At 31.2% G+C, this 26601-nt stretch overlaps 2 protein-coding genes and 1 long non-coding RNA gene across 9 annotated transcripts; 1 reads left to right on the top strand and 2 right to left on the bottom strand.

Moving 5' to 3' along the window:
* Positions 1-405: 405 nt before the first annotated feature.
* On the bottom strand, positions 406-13382 carry LOC127062260 (phosphatidylinositol 4-phosphate 3-kinase C2 domain-containing subunit beta). 7 transcript variants are annotated; one of them, XM_050990131.1, is made up of 26 exons: positions 12611-13382; positions 11814-12058; positions 11535-11747; positions 11216-11453; positions 11014-11058; positions 10533-10794; positions 10242-10462; positions 10056-10161; positions 9828-9989; positions 9515-9744; positions 9338-9437; positions 8843-9262; positions 8550-8751; positions 8297-8470; positions 7381-7641; positions 7124-7312; positions 6705-6936; positions 5333-5479; positions 5011-5259; positions 4499-4935; positions 4280-4436; positions 3423-3658; positions 3140-3340; positions 2249-2445; positions 1906-2153; positions 406-1784 (listed from the first exon to the last, which is right to left on the bottom strand). In XM_050990131.1, the coding sequence occupies exons 2-26, from the start codon at positions 12056-12058 to the stop codon at positions 1611-1613; spliced, it is 5346 nt and encodes a 1781-aa protein (XP_050846088.1). In that variant the 5' UTR covers positions 12611-13382; the 3' UTR covers positions 406-1610. The 7 variants fall into 7 exon arrangements, with proteins under 7 accessions (XP_050846088.1, XP_050846087.1, XP_050846086.1 ...); XM_050990130.1 differs by having other exon boundaries at positions 10056-10164; positions 12908-13382; XM_050990129.1 differs by having other exon boundaries at positions 10056-10164; positions 12611-13379.
* Positions 2526-3281, top strand: LOC127062272 (uncharacterized). The gene is made up of 2 exons (XR_007781111.1): positions 2526-2676; positions 2819-3281. It is a non-coding gene; the product is annotated as an uncharacterized LOC127062272 (long non-coding RNA).
* Positions 13383-13927: 545 nt separating the features above from the next.
* LOC127062268 (probable cytochrome P450 6a13) lies at positions 13928-19041 on the bottom strand. Its single transcript, XM_050990165.1, has 5 exons — positions 17419-19041; positions 16648-17224; positions 15300-15521; positions 14950-15201; positions 13928-14309 (listed from the first exon to the last, which is right to left on the bottom strand). The coding sequence occupies exons 1-5, from the start codon at positions 17767-17769 to the stop codon at positions 14134-14136; spliced, it is 1578 nt and encodes a 525-aa protein (XP_050846122.1). The 5' UTR covers positions 17770-19041; the 3' UTR covers positions 13928-14133.
* Positions 19042-26601: the final 7560 nt, after the last annotated feature.

Genomic DNA, 26601 nt, shown 5'->3' with positions numbered 1-26601 from the left:
TTATATTTTCAGTCGAAAGTAAAAAGTTAAAAGATAAAACGATTATATTTTATACTACTTAATGTTATAAGATCTATGATTATTTACTTGTTATTTTGTAACACCTAAATTGCATAATATAGTAAAACAAAAAGGAGATAATATTTATTAAATATACTTTCTATTTATATTTTATAACATATAAAAATTAATTTTTTGAAAAGAATTTTTTAAAAGTATTTATTTAATGTAAGTGCATATATATACATACATACATACATACATACATATATATATATTTTATATTTATATTAGAGTAGTATTAACTTGAAGTAAAAATATATGTAAGAATATAAAAAAAAGTAGAACATAATGTTATGTGAAACTGTAACTAAAGGATGATGAGAGCATGCCAATAAAACACGATTTATATCATTGAAATAATATTCATTAGGACACCAGAATAACTTACTTTACAATATTAAAAGTATTAATTATCACTTACTAAAACATGTGGTATGTAAAAAATACTTTCATGTGAAAACATATGAAATAGTATAAATTTTTCTAATTACACTTGAAAGAACATCTCTGTAGGAACAACATGATTATCGTTAAATGAGACAGTCATATACTTGCCGTATTTTATTTTTTCGTTAATCTACCGACTTATGTTTGCTCATTCAAAAGCATCGCGTACATTATAGGCAATCGTATTAATTTTTTTTTATAATAAGAAATGATAATTTATTACACAAATTCGATAGTATATTTACATAATTTTGTTTCTCTTTCACGCAGAGAAAGAATAGTATCACGGAAATTAACAGTTTATATAACTTATATCTCATTGTTAATTTACGTGTTATGACATAGATGAATCACTTAATTTTTTAAATGTTAAAATACGAAAATAAAAATATGTTGTCTTATATAAACTGAATCTGTTCTACAGAAAATGTTACGTGAGAGTGTGTATGTGTATGTTTGCAGCAATGAAAAATATGAATATGTATATACCTTCGGTATTCTATTTAGAAGACAGCCATGTAAAAATATTACTTTTAATGATTCGCTGTGTAGATTACATATTCAATTCTATCTATGTACAATTAAAAGGATAACTATTGATTAGTAAAAAACATTAAATAAATATCTGTGTATAATTCATCTGAAACAGCATCGTATAAATGCAGATCCATCTTTCCATTGATAATAGTTAAAAAATCTACGCGGCTCTTCTTAATATATCTAATCTTTACAAATTCAATTATTAAATTCATTTATAAATACTATTTTTAATCATTCATTCACTAATTATGAAATTTCAAATAATTTTTGTAAAAATTGAATAATTTTATGAAATACACTTGCCGTTTTATACTTCGTATTAATGTTAATTAAAATTTCGCGAGATATGAGCGATAATGAGCGTCTATTATACCTCGACGGTATAAATATTTTGATTAAAACATTAGTCATCCTTAATCCCTTAGTTACGATAGCAGAATATTTTTAAAAGCAATGCCTTCTCTTTGTGCGGTATAAGAAATAGCATTTTGAATTATTCTAATAGTTATGAGCATTAATATTATTAACACAGTCTTTCTATTTTTTTTCTTTTTTTTTTTTTATCGAACACTACCCAATGAAAACCATTCGATTATTTCGTTTGTTAAATCCAGCCGACTGAGTGGTAATCGAATACCACCAAGAAATTCGTTTTCTTGTAGAGTATCGTGATTCCAAATAGTAGCTTCCAAAGCTCTTTCCTTGATTACTTCGAGTGGCATTCGGTACTCGAGCTAATCAAAAAATAAAAGAATATTCAAAGATATAATAAACACTAACAGTTGCATATTATTTAAATTAATTACGTATAATTATTTACGCGCATGATTATTTAAATTATCACGTGTGATTTACCATTTCCATAAATGAAGGATGACAATTCTTTTTAACAACTTTAGTTTTACGTTTCGTCGCTTTTGTAGGATCGGGCTTGAGATAAACTTTCACGTATGTATTTGGCTCTTGGCCATTTGCCACTTTTGGCAAACCTCTGGCATGATAAACCATTACTGATAAAGTGCCACGAGTGTAATGAAGGGATAATTTTATTTGTCCACATTGTACGTTTTCTCTGATTTTTTTCTCTGCCCACCAATTACCAACTACGAAGAGTATATTAATTTAAAATGATTCAATTCCTTATTAAAAAATCTAAAGGAGATACATCCGTATAGACATTAATTTTTAAATTATATACCTTTTACTTTGCGTAAATGAATATCTGCATTTTGTTGATCTCGTAACAAAGGATGGAAAAATGTATACACCAAATTACTTTGTGATATTTCTGGAGCCATTTTGAACAGACTTAAAAGAAACTTTTCTATATCTGCTCGTCTTTTATCCGCTACCTGCTTTATGTTCGATCGTCCAACGCTTATACCACTTGGTAAGCTAAATAAATTAAATAAAGTAATTATATATGAGTAATATATTGTTCTCGGTATTCAGAAATAATGTAGAAAAAAGTCCGCACGATGTCGTGCGCGATTATTAAAATTTCGATTGATAAGATATAAGAGAATGCAAGATAACAATTTCTGGACAAGACAGTAATTTTTATATTCAAAAGAAATGTGTACGTCAAATTAAATTCTCGATTCTACAAATCAACCATATTCGCAAGTAAGTCATATTGATATTAAGATAATAAATAAAATAGGATAATAGATAAATATGAGAAAATATTATCAAATGAATCTTAAATAAGTTAAGCATTATTTGTAATAGAAAATATAAATGATTTATCGATATATATATATCATAGGTTAAAAAGAAGACCAAAATGGGTTTAAAACGATTTCGTGCTCAATTGAGTATAAGAAAAAAATACTACAATACATCCGATATGGGAACTTATCGTGCAATATCTCATTCAAATTCGATTCAACCTACAGAAAAGCGTGAATCAAATAATTCAAATCAACCTATTAAAAAAAATGAACCGAATAAAATTGACCCTAACACGAGTTCTAATAAATCCTAATAATAAAAATATCATATAAGAGAATCATTTAGAATAATACCAAAAACAAATGCAAAAATTAAAGGATAAGAATCGTAACAAGAATATATTATGCTTAATTACCTGGCTACTTTAGCAAGAGGAAAGTGTATACATAATTTTTGATAAAATTCGCAAAACTCTTTATACGAGCGAAAAAGATACGTAGGATCTGCTTGACCTTTTCTTTGTATACGTAAAATATACATATAATACTTTTCTGGATCATATCTCTTTTGATATCCATGTACTTGTACACTTGTCAACTGACCTTCCTGTTGCATACTATAAAAATAAGAAATATCCATATTTTGTTCTAAATTTATATTACATTCTGATGTTTTATAAGAAATTGATCCGAACTTACGTATATGTGCGTGGAATAAAAGATAATAATGCTCCATCGTTATGATCTCCAGAAAATCTGAGTTGTGCTAAGTTATGCAAAAAGAAATTAAACTGTGTAAACCAACTCTTCAACGAACTCTCTATCATTCGTGCAAATGTTGCTGCTGCTTCAGGATTAGTTTGTCCTGGAAGCAATGCTTTTTGTACATAACTAACAGCATCCATTGTAACACCAGAGATGCCAGATGAAGTCATCTGTGGAGTTGTATATTCGTTCATCTTTGATTTATTTAACAATTCTTTTAATTCAATGTCACTTAATTTTCGTTGTATAATATTTTGTTTATAAAGTTGCATTATGAACTCCTTTTGTGATAGTAAATTTTCCATTGTGAATTAATAATTAATATTAACATGCATGCAATGTGATATTTTTTTCGAGATCCAAATTTTACTTGAAATTATCCATAATGTAATCACAAATTTTTACATTTTTACAGTAGAGACAAACACTATTCAACGACTGACAAATTTCTCCGATGCTTCTTATAATTTAATTATTCGAACTGTTCCGACTGCGACGTTATAAGGACTCGAACGATAAACGTTAATTAAGTACAATGCGTACAATTTAGTACGATAGCGGGCCGCTTTCTGATAAAACTTGTGGATAAGTCTTTCCGTTGCGGTTTAGTTGTTTTCATAACAACGCATATAACTCATAAAAAAGCTTGCAAGAGTATATTATTATCATAAACGGAACACATCATTTATATTTAACGAATAGATGAAAGTTAAAAAAAGAATGCCTTTTCGTTCGTGTACCTATGAGAATAATTTATAAATAATAACAATTTAACATTCAATTGTACTTACTAATCCAAAAAGATGAAGGATAAGATTGCCATGTTTACGTACAACATTAAACGCTTGACAACATAAATCTACAAAATGATGAAATTTGGCTGATGGCTTGTCTCCACCGTTTATTACATAAGCCATATCAGAGGTGAGAACAAATGGTGTTCGATCCCTAACAAAATAACAAATGCATGTAATAACTATCGTTATTATTTCTACAATTATTATCTATACCTTTTGAAATTTCCAAACATTTGAGCATCCCCGAGAAATTTTCCAAAATCTATGTGAAATAAGTGACCAGATGTTTTTAACATAATATTATCATTATGTCTATCACAAATTCCTAAAATGTAAGTAGCAACGCTATAACCGGCACATGACGCGGTAAAATTTTCTACTGCCCTTTCATATTCTAATTCAGAAGGATTATGCTTTGCTAGCCATTCTGCAATAGGTCGATCTTTGAAAGATCCGGTCAAACCAAATTCAACTTGAATTTTTCTAAGTGTTTCTGCATTTGTGACCATTTCTATCATTCCACGTTTGTGACCAGTAGGTACACATGCAAAAGTTACCATTTTTAAATCAAGGCCTTCCTTCAACCACAATTTATCCATAATACGGACCATTTGTAAAGTCAACATATCTTGCTGCAAATCATCACCAACCTGTGATATAGATAAATATTATATTTCTAATATACTCGATAATATTAGAAAAATGTTATTGCGTAAATTAAATACCTTAAAGATTGCAGGACTTAGTACATTATCACAGCTAATGAAGTTAATTTTCAATGGAAGTGTAAATGATGGAAAATACGAGCAAATTTGTACATTGATACCATATACTTGTTTACTAGGAGACAATGGTAAACAAGTACCATTATCCTCCATTAATTGACAATGTATATTTTGTAATGCAACTTTGAGCGCGTCCATTCGTAATGATTCTTTAGTAGCTTTAATATTCTCTGCAATCTCATTTAAATTCTAAGAAATAATACGTTCGATTATATAATAAATAATGATTATATAAAACAAAATATCTAACAAAAATATACACCTTAACTAATAATTGTTGAGTAAGAAAACTATTCCTTAATGCATCCCCTATAACTGCTAGCAAAGCTCGTAACATTAGTTGTAATCTCCTATGATACCTCGCAGAACTGATACCTTTTTCATCTTCTGGTACAATTTCTGCAGAATTCTAAAAGACAAATATGTTATATTAATTAATATATTAATTCATTTTTATTATTATGCGAAGTATGAGAAATATGAGAAAAAACTGAACCCCTTCGCTATTACAAGGATAGAGACGTATTAATATCGCGTCACGTGAAATACATTGTTTTTTGTTAATAATGGAGCATGAAACCTCAAGCAATAATTTTTCCGATTTGAAAGAATATATAGAAAATCTTGTAGAATTTTTGACTTCGAATAAAATGCGTAAATCAATTTGAATATAAAAAATACTGTACATAATAAATGCTATAGAAAATAAAATATTATAGAAAAGAAATTCAATTTAGCAAAATATAGCGATTTAGTAAGAAAAAATTGCAAGAAAAATATCCACAAGTAGATATAGTATATTTCAGAATGGCTAAAGATGAATTTGAATTTTTGCATGGCTTAATTGAGAATGATATAAGACTTTTTTTCACGTCTCTTTTTTGTCGCATTTTTTAATCCATATAATCTAATGATCATATCGTTCCATAAACAATTCTTTCATTTTTGAGCTCACGTAACGATAAAATTCTTAAATGCCGTGAAATCGTGTGCTTTCACGCATGACAATGAGCGTAATAATGTGAACAGCGTGACGTGATTATAATTTGTTTCCAACAGATTTATTACAACAACAGAAATGTGTTGGCCTACACTCTGTGAATGTCATGTGAAATCATATAATAACACGTGATTTCACATGACGTAATATTAATACCTTAATCTGCTTATACTTTAAATCATTCGCCACGAAACGTTGTTCACATACTACTAACGATCAAAGTCACTCGATATATATATATATATATATATATATTACAGAAATAGTAAATATACATTTGTATCAATGTTTCGTACTTATATAGAATATTATTATAAATATCTAATATTAGAATATACTTATTGGAGTATTATTTGTTGTCCTTCTATTCCTTTATTTTTATTATTTTTACTCCAATATTTTTATTATTTTATTATTTTATTATCGTTATTATTTTTATTCCTTTATTTTTATACGATCTTAATTCTTATTACCAAAAAAATTTTAACGCACGTGATCGTTAATATGCAAATTGTATATTTGTGTCACGTGCAGTTTCATTCAGTGGCGTTTTTTTTTGTTTTAATTTCCGCCATTAAAAAAATAGCGAAAGGGTTAAGAAAAAATAAATGATATATGACGACGACTTTCCAACCTGTACCTGGGGACTTTGTCCCGGTAATGCTTGTGTTAATAGCCAATAAATATGATGAGCTACTCTCGGCGATATCAAAGCTCGTTCCAATAAAAATTTAGCTAAAGGAGAAGCTTCGTACGTTTCATGTTTCAATGCTTGCAACAACTGTGGTAAGTAATCTACAAGTTCGTCATTACTTAATTCTCTGATCCATCCAACGGCCATTTCTCGAACTTTCATATCTGGAAAACTAAATAAAATATTAACTTACAATTAACAAAAAATATCAACCCTTTGCACTTCGTTTTATTTTACACTATCGATAAGCTACTCTGACACACTTTCGCAAGTTGCATTATGAAATATATTACGAATGTTATCGTAATGTTATCAACAAAATGCAAAGGGTCAATAATTATAACAACGATATAACTTACCATGGTAAAAGTAATTGTAAAGCTTGTACAGGTGGTAAAGGACTCCAAACTCTAAGAGATGCATGCAAATCCGGTAGACATGCCCAATCCCAACTATGTGCAGCTAATAATACTTTTGGTAAAGCTTCTGGTTTGTCATGTAAATAATGTCTTTTTTCCCACAATATTTCTCTTTCATCTATGGGAGGCCTAAAGTTATAAAAATATAATTGTAATCAAATCTAATACCCTCATAATTTATATATTTACATCAGTACCTTGAAAATGTATCTTGCTGTGTAATATCCAATAACAATTCCTGCGTATTTTGATCCAATGAATTAAAATCTAATGATTCAACATCGTGATCTCTTAATTCTGTTGGGAATAAAACCTTTCCTCCATAATCTGGTAATTCCAACCCTATAATAGGATGTGTATCACTATGAGGATGAGTTCCGGGTGCTGGTGCAGGACCTAATCTTCTATCCGCGATAGCAGGCCAAAGAGATAAAAAGAAACTTCCTTGGCTCATAATACTAAAACAATATTAAAAAATTTATATAAACATAGAGCATATATATATATATATACACACTGTTTATCGAAAAAGTTCTGAGACTGAATTAATAAAAAATAGAGAAAATTTAAAATGGCGATTTCAATGCTGTAGGTCTTCTCTCTTCTACAGTCTTCTCCCACTCGACTACAATGCACAGAATGCTTATATAACCATGTGAAACTATCAGATAAGTCCTTCTTTGGGATGTTGTTCAACTCGTGTGTCACGGATTTCTTCTTGTTGCACAACAATGCGCTCACACGACTGCAGTTGTGTAGTTTCTAGCGCAAAAAACAAGTACCAGTTCTCAACCACTCTCCATATTCACTCGATTTGATGACAAGTAACTTTTTTTATTCCTCAAAATAAAAATTCACATGAAGCCTCAATGTTTCGACGACATAATCGATATTCAAGCCACTGTGACAGGTGAGTTGAACATCTTAAAGGACTTTTCTGATAGTTTCACATAGTTGTATGAACATTCTGTGCATTGTGCTCAAACGGAAGAAGACTATATAGAACCATTGAAACCGCCATCTTAACATTTCTCTATTTTTTATTAATCCAGTCAAGAAATTTTTTGGACAGACGATGTATATATTGTCCGCTGTTATTTTATATTTATTTACCCATCATAGTTAAAGAACTGTATAGCAGCCCAACCAAGTTCTTCTTTTCTCATAGCACCTTCTGATACGGAATTTGATTCATGTTCAGTTGGTTGTAACGTACGTCCATAAAGAACTAATACTAGTCTGGCTTCTCTTGGAACTTGACATACACTGGTCCCACGGAATTCCAACCTAGATTGATATTAAACAACACAATAATAATTGTATAAAATATTTCAGAATATATTAGAATACACGTTGCATTACTTACCAAGAGTTAAATAAAATTCTGGGATAAAAACTCAAGCTTACTGTTGTAGGTTCTGATAAAACAGGATTACCGACAGGTCTTGTACCATGAAATATTTGAGCTGCAATAATGTAATCGTCGTGTTTCCAATTTCCTGGTAATCTATGTAACGATCCAACTCGTACAAGTACGGTATCTATAACTTCCGAAGATACTAGTCTATCTATTAAATTGTAAATAAATATATATACATATATATAGTCATATACATAATCTATATAGATTAGCTATATAAATAAAAAATTTGTATTTACTTGTGGAATTTTCTCCTCTGCTATTCAATTGAAAATCAACTCTAAAAGCATGACAATAAGTTTCTACAAGATCTTGAATTGCATCGCGAATTTTATGACAATGGGAAGTGATCACATCAGGAAACTTCGTTCTTAACGTTACAACCGAATAATCTCCATCTTCATGTACAATTTCAGGTTTCTTGCACTCTATGTTTGTAGTATGAACTTGAGGCAAAAACTGACAGCAAGCATTTACAAAATTATCTACTGCTTCTGTGATTTCGAAAGTCTCAATGTTTCCCATCAATGCAGAAACTGCCTTTACAGCTTGAATTACACCTTGAGGTTTCAATTGAGGTAGAAGACCAGAACCATGATTTGTTGTTGCTAATTGTATCGCAGTATTTTCTACGCGTTCCATTTCTTTTTCTACCGTTTCTGCAACATAAAAAGAAAATATTTTAACTATTATTATAGTCAGATGTTTATTTTTGAAATTGATTTAAACTATACCTAATAAGATAAGCAATGTATCATAAGAAATTGGTTGTAATGGTTCATTAGGAAGTATATCTTCTAATTTAAGACATTGATCCTGATTATCATCTTGAAGCTGAAAATGTATAAAAATTATATTTTGTATGGAATATTGATTAGTACTACATAATTCATAAAAATTAAAGTATTTACTGTGCGAGCTATAGATTTTTTGATTTGTGCCCTTGTCATAATAGCTAATTCAATATCTTTTTCCAACTTAATACATTGATGAATATATTCGTATTGTGCTAATGTTGTATTAGGAGCAAAATATTCTGCTAAGCCCCAAACTCTTAAACAATATTTCTCTACGTTTACTGTATCTTCATCCTCCAGAGAACAAGCTACATTCAAAATAACGTGTTCAACGCTACAATTCACTGCAAAATATATCGCAATTAAGATTTTGTTAAAAGGTTTTAAAAATATTTACGTTTTATGAATATCGCGAAAATAAACATACCATTACAAGTAAATGAAATGGACGGAATAGAATCTTTATCGTTATCTGACAATTGTGGATGCACAACTAATTTTATACTTGTGCCTTCAGGATATAAATTTTCCATTGTTGGACTTATTACATGACCAATATTTGTACTAGGATTGTTAAATGGAAATTCACCTATATAAATTAAATTAATTAATTTATTATTGACATAGAATAGAAAATCATACTTTTCTTACGAACCTCGCACAGATTTAACCATTTGATGAAAAGCACTCAGGTCACCATCGTTACTAGATGGCCTAGTTTTTATTACCGTTACATTTTCATATAAACGCGATTGTTTTTTCTGCTATAAAAAATATTGCAACAATATCAAAATTGAAAATATATCAATCATATATATATACACATATTGTGTAAACTTACACGGCGGTCCAAGGATGTTCTCCTTCTTTCAATAGTATTCCATGCAGATGAATTTCTAGGTGGCAGTGGTGGTGGTGCAGCCGGAGAAATAGCTGGAGATTTACCTGACTTTTCTACTGCTACATATACTGGATCTGAATTTACACTTTCATTTGTGCTATACATGTAATCAAAAGGATCAAAAGGATCATATACAGACCCACTAATTTGCGATTGAATATCTAAAAGAAAATAAATTCAATTAACACATTGATATAAAGAATTTTAATCAATATAAAATTAATAACATACCGTCCTTAATATCCTTCATATATTCACTGTTATCATCAGTCTTAACAAGTAAAGGGTCAAATGCTTCTAATACACTGACTCTAACATTTGTTTTATCCTCTATTTCTTCACAAGTACTCAAATCTATAAGATTACTATTTGGCTTTTTTTCTATCACTTTCAATACATTTAACTGCTCATCTGCACAAAATGTAGGTACTAACATATTACAGGTAGCTGGTGCTGTAATGCCAGGTCTGTAATTCAAAGGCAAGGGAGGAATCTGAAATAAACAATATAATTCATTATGTATATATATATGTCATAATAATACCTATTTATACCAATTTTTTTTTATGTATTTCTACATCCATAGTTTAATATATGATTAAATAACTAATACAACTAATTTTTAATATTCAATATTATGTGTAATAATTAATATATATATATACAATAAATAATTTAACAATTCAACCTTTTAACATGCAAATGGATGTACCTGTGGAAAGAAATAATTCTTAAAAGCAAAAAAATTCCATGCAGGCTGTAATAAAAATAATATATTAAAAGTTTTCAAGTCCAGAAGCTATCAAAATATATACAAACGTATGTAATACAAATAGTACATATATATATACACACATAGAAACATATATGCTTATATAAATACATTAAGAAAAATATGAATAGATATTACTTGCCTGTGGTGTAATATCAGGTACATTGCTATTGCTACTACTGGCCCTTGACAAGATAGGACTAATTCCCGGCGTTCCAGGCGTGCAAGGTGCAGTAGAAGACCTAGGCCCAGGCGAAAGTGAATGGTATCTAAAATCTCGAGATTGATAAGATCCTGCAGAACTATTGCTTCTTGAAATCCTTGCCTGCTTTTTTAATAAAGCAGGATGAGTTTCCCACTTTGGTTCAATTTGCGCTTTCCTATGTGTATAAATATATTAAATAATCATAGATAATTGTAATAAGATCTGTAATTTTCAAAATAAACATACTGCAACTTACGGAGGTGGTGGAGGTGGTGTACAATATTCCGATAAACTATCCTGCTTGATTGGGCTTGTAAAATTAATTAAATCAGTTGATGTTTCTTGACTGGACGTAGCGGTTGTTGAATTTCTTCTACATGGAATTGGTGGTGGTGGAGCTAACAATGCAGCATTTTTTGATTGATTTTTATTAAAAGATCCGGGACGTGGACGACTTCTAAATTGTAACCTATTAATAACCATAATAAATTAGTTTTGAATATTATGCTATGTCCAAAGTAAAAAAGCTGCTTACTTGTCACTTTGTAAAGCACCATCCGTCATCGTCGAGCCACTACTTCCATCATGTGAATTGTTTTGCGATTGATACGATTGCTGTATATTATTATATTCCAAGCGCTGTTTTTGTAACTTAAATTTTTCTAAAGCTAAACTCTCCAAGCTCAATGCTTGAGCACGCTCCAAATCTTCTTGGAATTGACGTTCATAGTCTATCACCGAAGATCCCTGCGTGTGTATATTTCTATTGCAGTTTGACATCTATAAATAAGATACTAAAATCAATGACAAATACCGATAAGAAAAGCATGAAGTAATGTCATAAAGCTTCATATAAATAACTGATGAATCAACATTCGGAATCATAGAAAATACAAAAAACTTAGCATATAACCTATAACTAAACATAATCAAAATGAGATTCAATCTATACTTAATAATACTAAATCTATATGAAATCAGACCATTCGGTATTATCGTTTACAACGTTACTAAACAAATTAACGTAGCAAACAAACCAGCTTTCTATTCTCCACTATACCTAGAAACTATAATTCAAAGAAAAGTTAACCTTCTAAAATCAGAGAAAGAGAATAATGTTTACGTTAGTAGACGGAGTGCTGGTTGCGATAAAATCGAGGTAGATGCGTTCACTGATAGACTTCCAAAGAAGTATCAGTATGAGTGCATTTAAATGTCCTTATCGTGTTCCGGACTAATGCTCTCTTCCGCAAAAGGAAGAGACGTAGAATAATTAGAAAGAGCGACTCTAAATGTGATTCTATCACAAAGATATTTCAAATCGATGCTCACCGTGGCATTATTTTTGTTGCAGTTTTATTGACAGATGTTACACGAAAAGTCGTAGAGTTTTTATAAACGGGCAAGAAAATATAGATTCGAAGGCGGAAACACCGTTATGATCGGAGACGTGACATCTCGGGTATATTTCTTTCTTCTTCTCCCCCTCTCACCACTTTCGTCAAGTCTTCCGACGATGTCGTGTCGGGTTATGTCGGCGGGCACGATAAACTCACGTCGCCTTTTACGACTTTCCTACCTTTTCTTCTCTCCTTCTTCCTTCACGACGAAGAAAAAGAGTATACCTACTTGAAGTTTGTTGTAGAAGGTAAGGACAGTGACGAGGAAGTCGATGACGGCAAGAGAAACGCGCGTAAACGCCGCATAACCAACACTATCACGTTCCCGTACTTGTACATCGTGCGTTGGTGGCGACTGGTAGCGGCCGCCGACACGCCGACGCTTTAATAAAACTCGATCGGATGTGCGGCTTTGTAATTGAAAGCGGCTCAAAGCGACTCCATGACGCGCGAACGTAATGGTTTCCGGAGCGTTGAGCGATCAGCTGCTGGATCTCGTTGCTTCTCTTACTCTCTAGATCCATGTGTATATATCTTTCTCTCTCTTTCTCTCTGTCTCTCTCTCTATATCTGATTATCTCTATTTTTGTTTCTTTCTCGTACTCATCTTTCCTTTCCGTTCAATGCTACAGATTGTTAACCACGTAAGCGTATCGATTGAGCTTTGTCAAACACTTTCACTAATTAAAAACTCTTGTAGAAAGAATTTATGTGAATTTCTTTTTTTTTCCTTCTTTCACTCGAAGAAAAAGAAAGCATTTGAAACGTAAATGTAAATTGTGTTTTTGAAAGATTTATGATATATATTTATTTGTTTTTGGCTTAGGTAGTACGCGATACGTCGTTTGATTGTTGTTTTCCACGGATTGTAATAGATTATTTATTTATCTTTTCTTTTTATATTTTCAATTAACGACGACTTACGAAGTAGAGCTTGTTAATGAGTTTAATTTTGTTTCTCTCGCGCGAATATTTTTATTGAGTTGATTATTTATCTTATCGATTGGTGTATGAAATAAATTATTTTCTATAATTGAGATTGTTTTATTATGAATATAATTCATTCATTAAATATTGATATAAAAAGAATGAAAAAAGAACATTCGCATAATTTATATACTTTTAATAATTAATAGAGACATGTGATAAATAATGCAATAATTGCAATCCCGTAGAAAAACCCTTCGGAAATAATTAATTGTTTTGTAAAACGATCAAAGTTATGTGTTAAATGTAAATAGAAAACGTATAAAAATAAAATATCATATATTTTCTTATCGATTCTATTTAAATATCTTTGTCAATTAAGTTTTTTTATTTTAATAATAGCAAATAAAATTTCGAGTATATCAGTCTGTTTCTATGTGGAGAATGACTTAGAAATTTAGCAAAGTGCAATGATCTTTACCAAGAAAAGAAACATTAAGTACATCAAACTGTATGGTTGTAAATATTTTAAGAATTCTCCGATTCTGAGGTAATATTAAGCCAAAATCCATCTTCGCTCGTAGTAACAAGGCTGCGCCTGCTGAATCTTATGGGATGAACCGTTTTATTGGAAACCTGAACTCCATGATTTCTCAAGAAGGAAATTATTCCAATTTTAATTTGCAGCAACGCGAACCGGATTCCTGAAAAACGATTGTAATATATTTAATATGCATGTGTTAACGGAATGTACGTCGTAAATCCGGAACATAATAACATGTTATCGTTATAATAATATATCATTTTCAAAAAATATCTGAGTATATGTGTATACCCATAACTGAATATATGTGTATACATATATATATACCGGTCATTTAACTTTTTGAAGAGAAGATTAGAGACAAATATGTTATTCACGAAAATAAAGATATTATTAAATCATCGAAAGAAAAAAACATATTATCGGATCACTCTAATAACTCTAAGCCACTTGTTTAAGTAATTACTAAAAAAACGATGATAAGCCTTATCTTCATACGGGCTTTGCGAGAGCGTAAATGTCGGTGACGTAAGTTTCGATTAAGAATCTATGGTATGCAGAATTCCAACGATATAATTGGATTAACGATACAGCGTTTATACCAATGAAATATCCATCAAACAGCACTTACTTTATGTTTTACTACTTGGCAATCGATATATACAATAAAACCATTAAACTAACAACATCATAACAAAAGATAATTAATACACTAGTAAATATAATCTCTCTGTAATGAAAACAAATACCCTCATTAAATTTTCTTTTATTATCCGAAAAAGAAATTATATTTAAGGTACCTATACAAGCACGTGGACCCTCTCCAAACGGAAGATACGTATACGGATGTCTCGTTCGTTTATTCTCGTCCATAAATCTGTCAGGATTAAACGTTTCAGGATCTGGATAGTGGTCAGGATCATGATGGAGACCATAAATCGGTATGACCACTCTCATTCCAGCCGGAAGTTCGACTTTGCTTCCAGGTATTTGATATTTGTATTCGCATCTTCGAGAGAGTAACGGAGCTGGTGGATATTTTCTAAGAGTTTCTGTAGTGAAAAATCAGTGAACGTGTGAAAAGTAAATACAGTTCTGTTTTTCCTTTCTTTTTTTTTGGTTTAGGTTCGAAAGAAACTAACGAGCTCACCTAGTATCACCAAGTCGAGATATTTCATATCCTGAACTGCATCGTAAGTTAATTTCCCATCTCGTTTCATTATGGAGTCGTTAATATCTCGCCTAGTCTTTTCTTGAATCTCTTCATTTAACGCCAACTCGTGCAGACAGAACGCTATTGTGTTGGACGAAGTTTCGTAACCGGCTGCAAAGAAAACGAAGGCCTGGGCCGCGATGGAATTTTCATCGAGCTCTGAAAATGATACGTTTCAAAGTAGGTCAAGATAACTTAGTTTCGACGTGAAAAATCTGCTGATTTTTCATATCCCATCATCGAGAAATGCTCAATCAGCTTGCAGAAAACGAAGTTGGATCATTGCGCATATATGTACATACTTACCAAATATGGCCCTCGAGGTATATCATATTTTTTCTTTTTATTTATTTTTTTTTTTTTTACATAGATACATGATACGTCCGCGACGCGATACAAAACAAATAAAATTATAGTATGTATTATTGCACTGCCGCTGTATTAACAGCGTTTCCTCGACGGACATTGTAAGAGAGTAATTTACATAGCCTAAGGTCGACTTCTTATCAAACGTCGGTATGAATAAAACAATACGAAAAGAGCTTCGTAATACTCCTTACACGGCATGATACACGACGCGTCCAATCTCGTTCCGCCCCTTTCTAGAAGAACCACATTTTTCTAGTCGTTTTAGGAGCTATGCTTCTCTTTTTTCTTTCGATGAAACGCGCAGCAGAGAACGACGAACTCGTTTGGTCTATTTCCTTTATTGTCGAACGTATATCTTTATAAAAATAGCAAAGTCATTTATAATCATGGAATATTTTCATGCAATTTACTCCACAATATACGTTAATGTCCATGGAATTCGAGGAACGTGATAAATATTTACAAGGAAAGAGCATTGCTTCGTGACTCGATTAAATTAGTTAGCGTTAAGTCGAGAGAAGCTTATTAACACTTTGCTAAGAGTAATAATGAACAGAAGAACGTTTATCGTCGATGGACCATAACAATTTAATCGAAAATATTCAGATTGTTCTCGTTCCTTCAAGGATTACAATTATATATTATACGTCCGTTACAATCTCAATTACTTTTTTTTCTCGAAGTACAATAAACGATTTCACGCCTTTCAACCTTTTTTATGCGGTATCAATGGCACAATTCTATAGTTAAAAATGTACAGCTGTAAAGTTTAGAGCCGTTGAAATTATCGTTCCCGTCAAACGAAACAAGAAGAAATAATACAAATCATGAAAAGTGTGTCGCTACAATCATCCAAGCTTAAGCAATTATCTAAGCGTGTTACAACATCAAATTCTTTTATTGTTATTGCTCTTACCAATTTCCTTTGCGGCTTGAACATCCTCTTCGTTCAATGTTTGCGATATCGATCCTATTTCGTTTTCTAAGCTTCCTTTGTTCTTCAGTTCCACTAAGAGATCCATAAAATCGTGTCTCCTTTGGTCGCAGCTCTCTCGTTGCTTGATCATCTGCGACACGACGTTCTTGAAAAACATAGTAACCTCAGGATCGATGACCTGAACACTTAGGAACTTGTAGAGCTTAGGCATAGCTGTGCGAAGCATCCTCCACAACGTCGTCTTGTAACTTGGCCTTGAGAGTTTCTTCGCAGCCCTATGGAATTCGGAGTCTTCGTCGGTCAAAGCATTTATTTGTATGCCAAAAGCACAGCTACCGATGACGTCGATCGTAAATTTTGCTGCTAGCTCACGAACCTCCACAGCTGTTTTTCCCTCGCAAGCTTTGTTGATAAGTTTCCGAAATTCTTCGGAACACTCGGCCAATAAATAAAACATACGTTTTAGCTTGCCCGAAGAGAAAGTGGGCGTTAATTTCGACCTGAGACCCTTCCATTTTCTTCCTTCCAAATTGAAGAGATGACCTGACAATGGATCCTAGAAATATTTATTTTTGGAAATCTAATTTGTAATTTGATATATTTTTTTGGTTGATTTCGTACGTTAAAACGTTCGCCGTTTCACGTATGAAACAAAATACGATGATAATTGATAATTTTGATTAGTATTATCGATATAAAATGTGATAATAAAAATGATATTAAAAATTATATGAATACGTCTTAACGTACCTGAGAATTATTGGTTGGTATACCACGATTTGCGAAACAAACAAAGTCCTTCACGCAAATGCTCTTCACGAGATCGGGATCTCTTAATATTAAAATCGGTGATCTGACACGGAAAACCCCAAAGAATCTTTCATTCTTGAACCACTCATACATTTCCTTCACTCCTTCTGGCTGAGATTTTCGAAATAATAACAAGGGTCCAAAATTACCGACCAAAACTGTTGGCTTCTTAAATGGCACGCAAAGATTCTCCCAAAAATTGAAAGTAGCCGTAAAATAAAAATATAAACTAACGATAAAAAGGCCAATTAAAAGGAAAGGATCCAGAAATTCTTTCAATAGTTCCAACATCTTTATTCTATTATTTTTAATTTCTTCGATTTCGATCAAACGTTTCTGTTTACTCGCAAAACAAATGGAATATGTTCTTTGCAAATTAATTTTCGATTCGTTATGAAAATTCGTTGTCTACGTAATACGTAATTTCGTTTAATAAGAGAAGAATATTCGATCGCACTATTTGCATTCCAACAACATACGAATATGCAAATGTATTCTCAGGATTGTTGAGAAAAATTTACGAACTGGTCGGTGAGTCGTCGACTCGTTTATCGTCAAGAGCCACGCGCTTACTTGCGTACATTCACTTTTAATAAGCCAGATGATGATGTATCGATGCACTTCTCATAGAAACGTTTACAATCGATCAGAGTGCACGTGATACTGCGGTTTAAATTACGAGTTATCCTCTAGGATCGATAGGATAGACATATACGTCGTATAAACCTTTAACGTCGTATAAGCGTATAAACGTTTACATAGAGACAAAAGGAAAGTTTATCGATATTCGATTCTCTTTCTCGTGGTAAGAAAGAGAAGAATTCTGCCGATGTTTAATCAATTCGTGTCGTTCTTATCACGAACGAACGAGCATTGATCGGATCTCTTCCAAGTGTGCCGTTTTAGTTACATCCTTTGCGTGTCTATCGTTCGTATTTAAGAAAAAGATTTAACAAACTGTGAGGTATATATATCTCTTTTTCAGGATATATATATATATATATATATATATATATATGTATGTATGTATGTATGAACGTTCTAGAGCGAGTAATCGATGAAAACTTTCATGTTAGATCGTGTAGTATACGTTTGACCTACATACATCTCTCTCCTATCCTTTTTCATCTAGTTCATTAACTTCTGTTGTCTTTCCCCTCTCCTCCAATTATTTACTTCATAATTCTTCGGATGTCGAATGAAAATCAATAAAATTTCACTTCTCTTCAACTGATGGAAAAATCGATCGACCGATCGACCGATCGGTACGTTTCCAGTGTTCACGATTGAACTATTGCGCGCGCAAACATCTTCATCCTCGTCGTTTATGCACTTTGATGATGCACCGCGTTACGATGAATCTTCGTCATTGTCAACGAAGTGGCACGAGGGAGGAAAAGAGGAAGAGAGAAACAAAGATAGAAGAACCACAGAGAGAGGAGAATCAGATTAGAAAAGGATAAAGAAAAACGTTGTTGTTGCGTGATAGTACGTTTGACGCGTGCGCCTCGCTCTCGCCGAAAGAGACTGACCTCCCACCGGTGTCGACTGGTAGTCATGAACGAACGCGCACGCATTTATAGAGACCTTGTGTGTCTGCACAAGAGAGCAACGAAGTCTCTCTTGACGTACTCTTTCTGAACCTATGAGTGGCCAACAACGCGACTACGGAACATCCATTCGTTCGCTTATCTCTGACGAAGTCTTTTGGATTCTTTCTGTCTCCTTATTTATTCTTTTTTATTCGTTCTTCTTCTATTTCTTTTTTCTTCTATTTTTTTTTCTATCTTCTCTTTCTTCTTTCTCTCTCTCTCTTTCTCTCTCTCTATCTCTTTATCTTTCTAGTTTTCTCTCTCTCTCTCTCTTTCTCTCTCTCTATGTATATTTCTATTTATCTCTTTCTCTCTATTTTTCTTTCTTTTATATATCTTGCTTACTTCCACTCATTCCTTCTATCAATATCATTCGGTTGACATACTTAAATAGATGCCACGAGTTCTTCTTCCGTTTCCCTTTTTATGCGTGAAAAGAGCTGAAAATTCTTGCGGATGTTTATGTTTTTCGGAACCAGAAACGTGACCGCATGCACTTTTCAATCTTGTAATAACCTAGACTTTGGGTATTCTGGATTCTGGTATTCTGGAATAATTCTTGAGTAATTGTTCGATAACGATTTTATTTAATTGATGAACGATTTATTTAACGTAATAAATTTAATTGTGTTTAATTGGATACGTTGTTATTAATGATATCAAATGATCAGTGATTTTGTTTCCATTTTTTACCATTTTATAAAATATCGTACTTGTGCATCGACCCAGAGCACGGGAGAAAATTGATTAATCTAATGATTTTAAAAATCGATTATTTTTTTCCGAGACTTTAGTTTTATGATCTGAGAAAAATTTGTCTAAAGAAGTCCGAAAAATTGTAATTGATTTATAAAATTTGCTTAGGGACTTTCGGTCCACTCAAAAACTTTTGGTTTAATCTATGTAAATCGCTAATTGTTGTTAATTGAATTGAACGATGATGGATCTATGTTTCTCCATTTTTTCTTTTGATATAAATCGTTAAGATGTCGCGAAGTGGGACGTTCGTTCTACGTTCTTCCTTTTGTTCAATACCAACGAATGTTTTACTCCTAAAATAGAACATGTGTTGTACAAAAAAAAAAAAAAACATTTTTCGTAGGAAATGTAAATAACAAGCAAGCTGAAAAGAAGAGAATGCCTTGAATGCGAGGTTGTCTCGTTAACCAGAGGAAACGTGATCTTTCGTAAATGAAAATAGATCTTCCTTTCGGTGATCCTTTACGACGTTGATAGCTATGCATGTATATAGCTATAGCTCGAATCTCTCGATGAAAACAGATGGTGGAAGTCTGTAATGCTAGTCGTCGGTCTGCCTTTTCGCACCTTTCTCCGTTAACCTTCTACTTTATTCGTTGTGTATATAACAGAGTAAACAAGGGCAATCGGTCGGTTTAGAATTGTACTGTGCAATTTCAATAAATAAGTAATCAATTTGTTTGTTTTATTTAAATGGCGAGTTAAAGTCAAACTCTAATAAATTATTAGTTGTTTATAATCTGTAACGTAAATTATTTATAAAGAAAAAATTTTGAACGTAATCAATCATATATTTTTTTTCATAAAATATCGATAATTTATTAGTTGAAAGAATATCAATCTGTACATAGGATCTGATATTATATCAAAAGTCATTTGTGGTTTACCTTATCGGGATTGTGAGCGTTGAACGTGACAGTATATAATATAAAATATCTTAGTTGAATCTCATCGGCAATCGCTATTCCAATGTGAGTCTATGTAGTATATAGATATATGTGTGCGTGCGTATATGCATCGATAAGTATATAGGATGATTCATAAACTGTTACAAAAGATTATTCATAAAGCTATTGATCATAAGAATATGATTCTTGTGTAAATTTTACTTAATAATACGTACGTATATAATTCGCTAATGTTTTTTGAATTTTTAACTAATTGTTAATACAAAATGGAAGTAAGAATATATTCGTGTATATTTTGACGTACATTATTAATCCGATTTTTAATTATTAAACAAGTATTGTATATACAGTTTCTCGTAGCTATAAATATGTATATGTAAGAAATTTAATTAACTATTAATTAATTTTTCTATAAATTATAGTTTACATCAAATCTCCGATAAAAACAAATACTCCCATTACAAGTTATTTATTCGTCTAGAGAAAAGTAAATTTGTTGTATTCAATTTTATATGAAATTTTTCTTTGTATAATACGATTAAAAAGATTTATGCCGATATCGCCAATAAGTTTGGAAGTAATGTTTGCTAAGTATTGATGAATCACCCTGTATATATGGTTACCGTTTCGTGTGGGCGATACGGTCATGTGAATTCTCTGTTCTATGTAGGCCGAAATACGTTCTTAATTCGAACAAGATATAATAAACGCTATCATATTTCATTCTTTAATGTTTTTAAGTACGTCAAGCCAGAACAACAAGTGCGTAATATTATAGAGTTTTTGGTAAAGAGAAATTAGCTGTGATAAAATTTGCGATATTATCTATAGATTATTCTACGTACATATATAAATTATAAGATAATTAATAAATTACGTTGAAGCATACACAAACAATATTAGTTAATTGCATCATGTCTCTGGCGTGTAATTTTGATCAAAGCCCTTCATAATTGAATATTTTCCAAAATGACTCATCCTGGTTCGATGGATCATGTTGACGCACCCTGTAACTGATTTGCTCTTGCGTAGATTCCTCGGAGATCATTGACTAACTGAAGCGTTGATACATTTTACAAAGTTGTAAAAATGTATTTTCACTAATCCGGATCATTAATAAAGATAATTAAATAATCCTGGTTCGATGTAACTGACTTGTTCTTTCATAGACTCCTCGGAGATCATTGACTAGCTGAAGCGTAGATACATTTTCCAAAGTTGTAAAAATATATTTTTCAATAATCCAAATCATCAATAGAGATAATTAAAAAGATGTATACGTAGAAGTTATAAAAAAAATTAATAAACTATAAAAATATTACGTGAAAGTCCAGAGAACGTAAGATTTGTTATAAAAACGTGAAATCTATTGATAAAAGCAAGCTACTCATCGGAACAATGTACCATACAAGGATAAGTTGAGTAAATCATTAAAAAATTGTATGAACTCGCTTGTCCTTTGATCCACCGTTGGTAACCGCTCGACAAAGAACTCGTGACTTTAACGATGCTATGTTTCTGAAAGCGTTTCGCGAAATAGACGATACGTAGCAGTTGTTTCAAGAAGATGGATAGAGAATTAATCGCTTATATCATTAAATGTTCTATCTAATTAATAAATAACATAGAAAGTAAAAAAAATATTTAATCAATTATAATCGATAAAGTCGATGATCTACTTCCGGAGAAAAATAAATATCTCTAATTCTCTTTCTCTTAATTATATACTCTATAAAAAGTAACAATAGTTATTACAAATTTCAAAATAATTACTGGAAAATATCGTTCAATAAGAATGTCATATAAACTTGAATAAATCAATTCTCCTTCGAGTTTCAATCTTATACTCTTCGTAAAAGGACATTGGGGTATATGTATGTATATCAGGTGGATCGATAGTTACGATCCTCGAAAATTTATATCGATTTATAGCAGACGATAAGAAAGTGTTCGAGAGGAATGGTGGACGAAAAAGGAGACACGGAGACTCGTCTAGTATCGGAGATGTCGGTTTGATCCCCTCTAACTGCGTCCCCGAGCGCGATTTATTACAAAGACTGAACTGCTTCCAGAGACGCATTATCGATAAAACGGGAAAGAGAGAGACCGGCTTAAGGGCCTCGAAAGCGTGGATATAATTCCACGAGTCTTGCCGTTCAAACTTCCTCTTTCCTTCTTTTTTTCTTTTTTTTTTCTTTTTTCTTTCTTTTTTTTTTTTAACTACTACCTCTATCTTCTCTCGTTTGAGATTTCCAACACTTCTCTATCTATACTTTGCAGTCTTACTCGAATAGCTATCTCGCGTTATTCGCACGCGTTTGCTAAAACAGATAAAAAAGATTCATCAAACGCGTTTATCTTCCTAATGATTTCAACCGGATAATTTGTTTCGTTTAATTCAGTGATTTCCTGAAACAAAAGGAGAAGACGTTTTATAAGTTTTAATAGTTCAGTATTAATTCATATATTCGTGTTCGTAAGAATATATCTTTGTTTATGTTTCTACAATTTCTCGATCGAAAGATATTTACAAGTAATCAATTTATATAATCGAGTATTGTAAATCTATGTGCGTTTAATTCATAATCGAGAATTAAAGGAAAAGAAATTCAATTTTTTTTTATTTTTTATTTTTTATATTATATATCTCGAGTTTTTCGATCGGAAGATATTTATAAGTAATAAATTTATATAATCGAGGGCGTCTAATTCATAATCGAGAATGAAAGTAAAAGGAATTCAATTTTTTTTATTTTTTATTTTTTATATTATATACCTCGAGTTCGATACTTTTCAAGAAATTAAATCAAGATATTGCTGTATTATCAAAAATCGATTCACGTTAAAATGTAAAAATAAATGCAAATAACTTTTTTGTTATCTATCGTTTCTGATTATATAAAGAAAAATTATTACCATTGAAAATTATCGTTGAGACTATAAAAATTGTCATGATCTGTCATGGTTTTTTGTAAATTAACATTTTGAATGCTAAACACATTATAAGGGTAGCCTTTCAATATATTATAAGCATGTCATGTTGAATTTATGATTCTTATCCGCTTTCCTACTTAATGAAAAGTAAATAAGAATTTACCTTTTTTCCAAATTTCGATTTCTACAAAAATGAAAGTTTCAATATTTCTTGTGTCACGTTAATCATTTATGATTGATATATATGTTTCTGAAAGTAACTTTTTTTAAGATACCTCGAGAAAACTATTCGAATTCATTAAGAAGAATCGAGTTTAACATTCTACAATGCTATGTAACTTTAAAGTCATACAATTATATATTTGTATTTAATATATATTATAAATTTTATTTCATTTTTTCGCAATAAGTTAGAGTTATATTTTATCATTATATTTCTGCATAATGAAAGTGTTTATTTACAACTCTTGATAGTTTTTATTTTTGAAAACAGAATTTATATTATTTAAATTCGTTTTGAAATGATCGATTAATGATTACTTTGAATGTTATTATTTCTTATATTTCTATTATTGTAATATAATAAGTAAAAAAAAGACTATATGATATTTATAAAAGTTCGTAGAATAATTGTTTCTTTTTTCATTGCATTTATGCAATATTTTGTTGCATTTTTCTGGTAATGTAGCTTTGTGATTTTTACGTTACGTTAATTTATAATGATAACATATCAAATATTTTTGATAATAATTCTTTATCGCATTTGTTTTGTTACATTATCTGAATTATGACTCTTTGTCATAATTAGATAAATTAAATATGTATGTGTGAAAAAATAAAATAGCTTATCCCTCAATTATTTTCAATAAAATGAGATGTTATAAAATAACCGGGTGTTAATGTATTTCTAAAATTATAATATTCAAATACAATGTCCATCTCTAAATGCAGATTACTTTATAGACTCTCACGCGTAAAATTATATATTATAAGTATATCTATACAAATATTGTGCCACATTATGACTTCAAGTTACAAATCGTTTCATTTTCTTTAGTAAAACATTTAAATATTGAAAATTTATTGTCATTTTGTATTTGAAGATTAATGTTATCTAATTCTTTTTTTTTTAATGAAATTATATATATATATGAAATTATATAATTATATATAATTCTTCTTTTTTTTAGTGAAAAAGAAATTGGATTATAAATATTTATATTTAACTTTACATGATCGTAAGATGATTGAGAATCGAATGATTCGATTTTTGGGATTTTGCGAGAGTCGAAGACGAAGTAATAGAGCTGACACGAGGAACCAGGTTGAATAGAGGAAAGAGAGGAAAGAGAGAAAGAGAGAAAGAGATACGAACGATGTAGGAGAGAGGAAGAAGAGAGAAGAGCCGCAATACCGCGGTAGCCGATAAATTTGCTGGAAGTTTAATTTCATTTTATAGGCGTGATACTTTAGCGAAAGCACCTACACTTTACACTAACGATGCCGTGCCGCTAGCGCTAGCTCGAGAAAGACGGGGTTGGCGTGAACGAGAGGGTAGCTTTTCGCGTGCGAGTGCACGCGCACGCGCTTACGCGCTCACCATCATGCGCTCATACTCGCGCTCTACCCTCGACCTAAGAATTATACATTATACCGTCCTAAATCATGGCTCAAGCGCAACCTCATGTAATTATATCGTCGTTTTTAGAGCCCACCTTAATGCACCGTTATGTGTCGCGTGATTCTTAGTAACCGTTCATTGCACCTTGACTTTCTCTTCTTCTTCTCCTTCTTATTTCTCTCTTTCTAATTGATGCTTATTTTCAATGACGTGAAAGCCTAGAAATTTCTGAACTTACGAGTAAGATAGAATTATTACGAGAAATAATAATTGATAACGCATATATACAATACCGATAATATTTTTATAAAAAAAATATATATATATTAAGTTAATATAAGAAGAGAATCATGATTAAAAATATATGTTTAAGAATAAATGTACGAGTTCGTTCATTTATGATTTAACCATTAATTAAATTAATTGGCAAACATTTATATTTTCTTAGAATATTATATCATTTAAATCTTTTTACAGAATATAGTTTAATATCAATCGGTGTATCAGAGATTTTTCGTACTACTTATAATTTTAAACATACAAGTACGACAGAATTATTACGAGAAATAATAATTGATAACGCATATATACAATACCGATCATATTTTTATAAAAAAATATATATATATATTAAGTTAATGTAAGAAGAGAATAATAATTAAGAATATATATCTAGGAATAAATGTACGAGTTCGTTCATTTATGATTTACCAATTAATTAAATTAATTGGCAAACATTTATACTTTGTTAGAATATTATATCATTTAGATCTTTTTACAGAGTATAGTGTAATATCAATCGGTGTATCAGAGATTTTTCATACTACTTATAAGTAACCTCCGAACGAAGCAAGATTGGTGAGGAACGAAGACAATGAAAAGGAAGGGTGAGTCGCTGATCAAACACTTGATTAAAGAAAGTTTCCGATATCTACTTCACGAGAAAACCGACGTCGGACGAGGTGGTTGGATAAGGTAAAGCACCAGAAATTTCCACGTCTCCCTTCCTCTGATCCTTTTCTTCTCTCTCTCTTTCTCCCTCTCTCTCTCTTTCTCTCTGTCTTTCTCTCTTTCTCTCTATCTATCTATCTATCTATCTATCTCTTTACTTTCACATCGGCCGAACTCGAAAGTTTTTCGTTTCTCGTTCGAGATCACTCGCCTATTTTTCCTTCTTATCGATCCTTTGGTTCCTCGTCAGAAAAATTTTTCTTGCAAATACGACCGCGCTTTAATTAAATAATCCGGCTTCACTTCGGTATCTTTCTTAGCTTCTTCTTCTTCTTCTTCTTCTTCATTTTTTTCATTT

This window comes from Vespula vulgaris, chromosome 3 (assembly GCF_905475345.1).
Source record: "Vespula vulgaris chromosome 3, iyVesVulg1.1, whole genome shotgun sequence".
Taxonomy (NCBI): Eukaryota; Metazoa; Arthropoda; class Insecta; order Hymenoptera; family Vespidae; genus Vespula; species Vespula vulgaris.
The sequence above is the reverse complement of the archived record's forward strand: the minus strand, read 5'-3'. Positions and strand labels throughout refer to the sequence as shown.

Excerpts from the sequence above, each read along its gene's own strand:
- LOC127062260 (XM_050990130.1), bottom strand. The coding sequence starts at position 12,058 with ATGTCAAACTGCAATAGAAATATACACACGCAGGGATCTTCGGTGATA. Across the intron at positions 10,795-11,013 it reads AGAATTATTTCTTTCCACAG|ATTCCTCCCTTGCCTTTGAA; the intron begins GTACATCCATTT and ends TGTTTATTTCAG. Across the intron at positions 7,313-7,380 it reads CAGCAAGATACATTTTCAAG|GCCTCCCATAGATGAAAGAG; the intron begins GTACTGATGTAA and ends TTATAACTTTAG.
- LOC127062268 (XM_050990165.1), bottom strand. The coding sequence starts at position 17,769 with ATGTTGGAACTATTGAAAGAATTTCTGGATCCTTTCCTTTTAATTGGC. Across the intron at positions 15,202-15,299 it reads TCTCGACTTGGTGATACTAG|AAACTCTTAGAAAATATCCA; the intron begins GTGAGCTCGTTA and ends TTTTCACTACAG. Across the intron at positions 14,310-14,949 it reads GGGTCCACGTGCTTGTATAG|GAATCCGGTTCGCGTTGCTG; the intron begins GTACCTTAAATA and ends ATCGTTTTTCAG.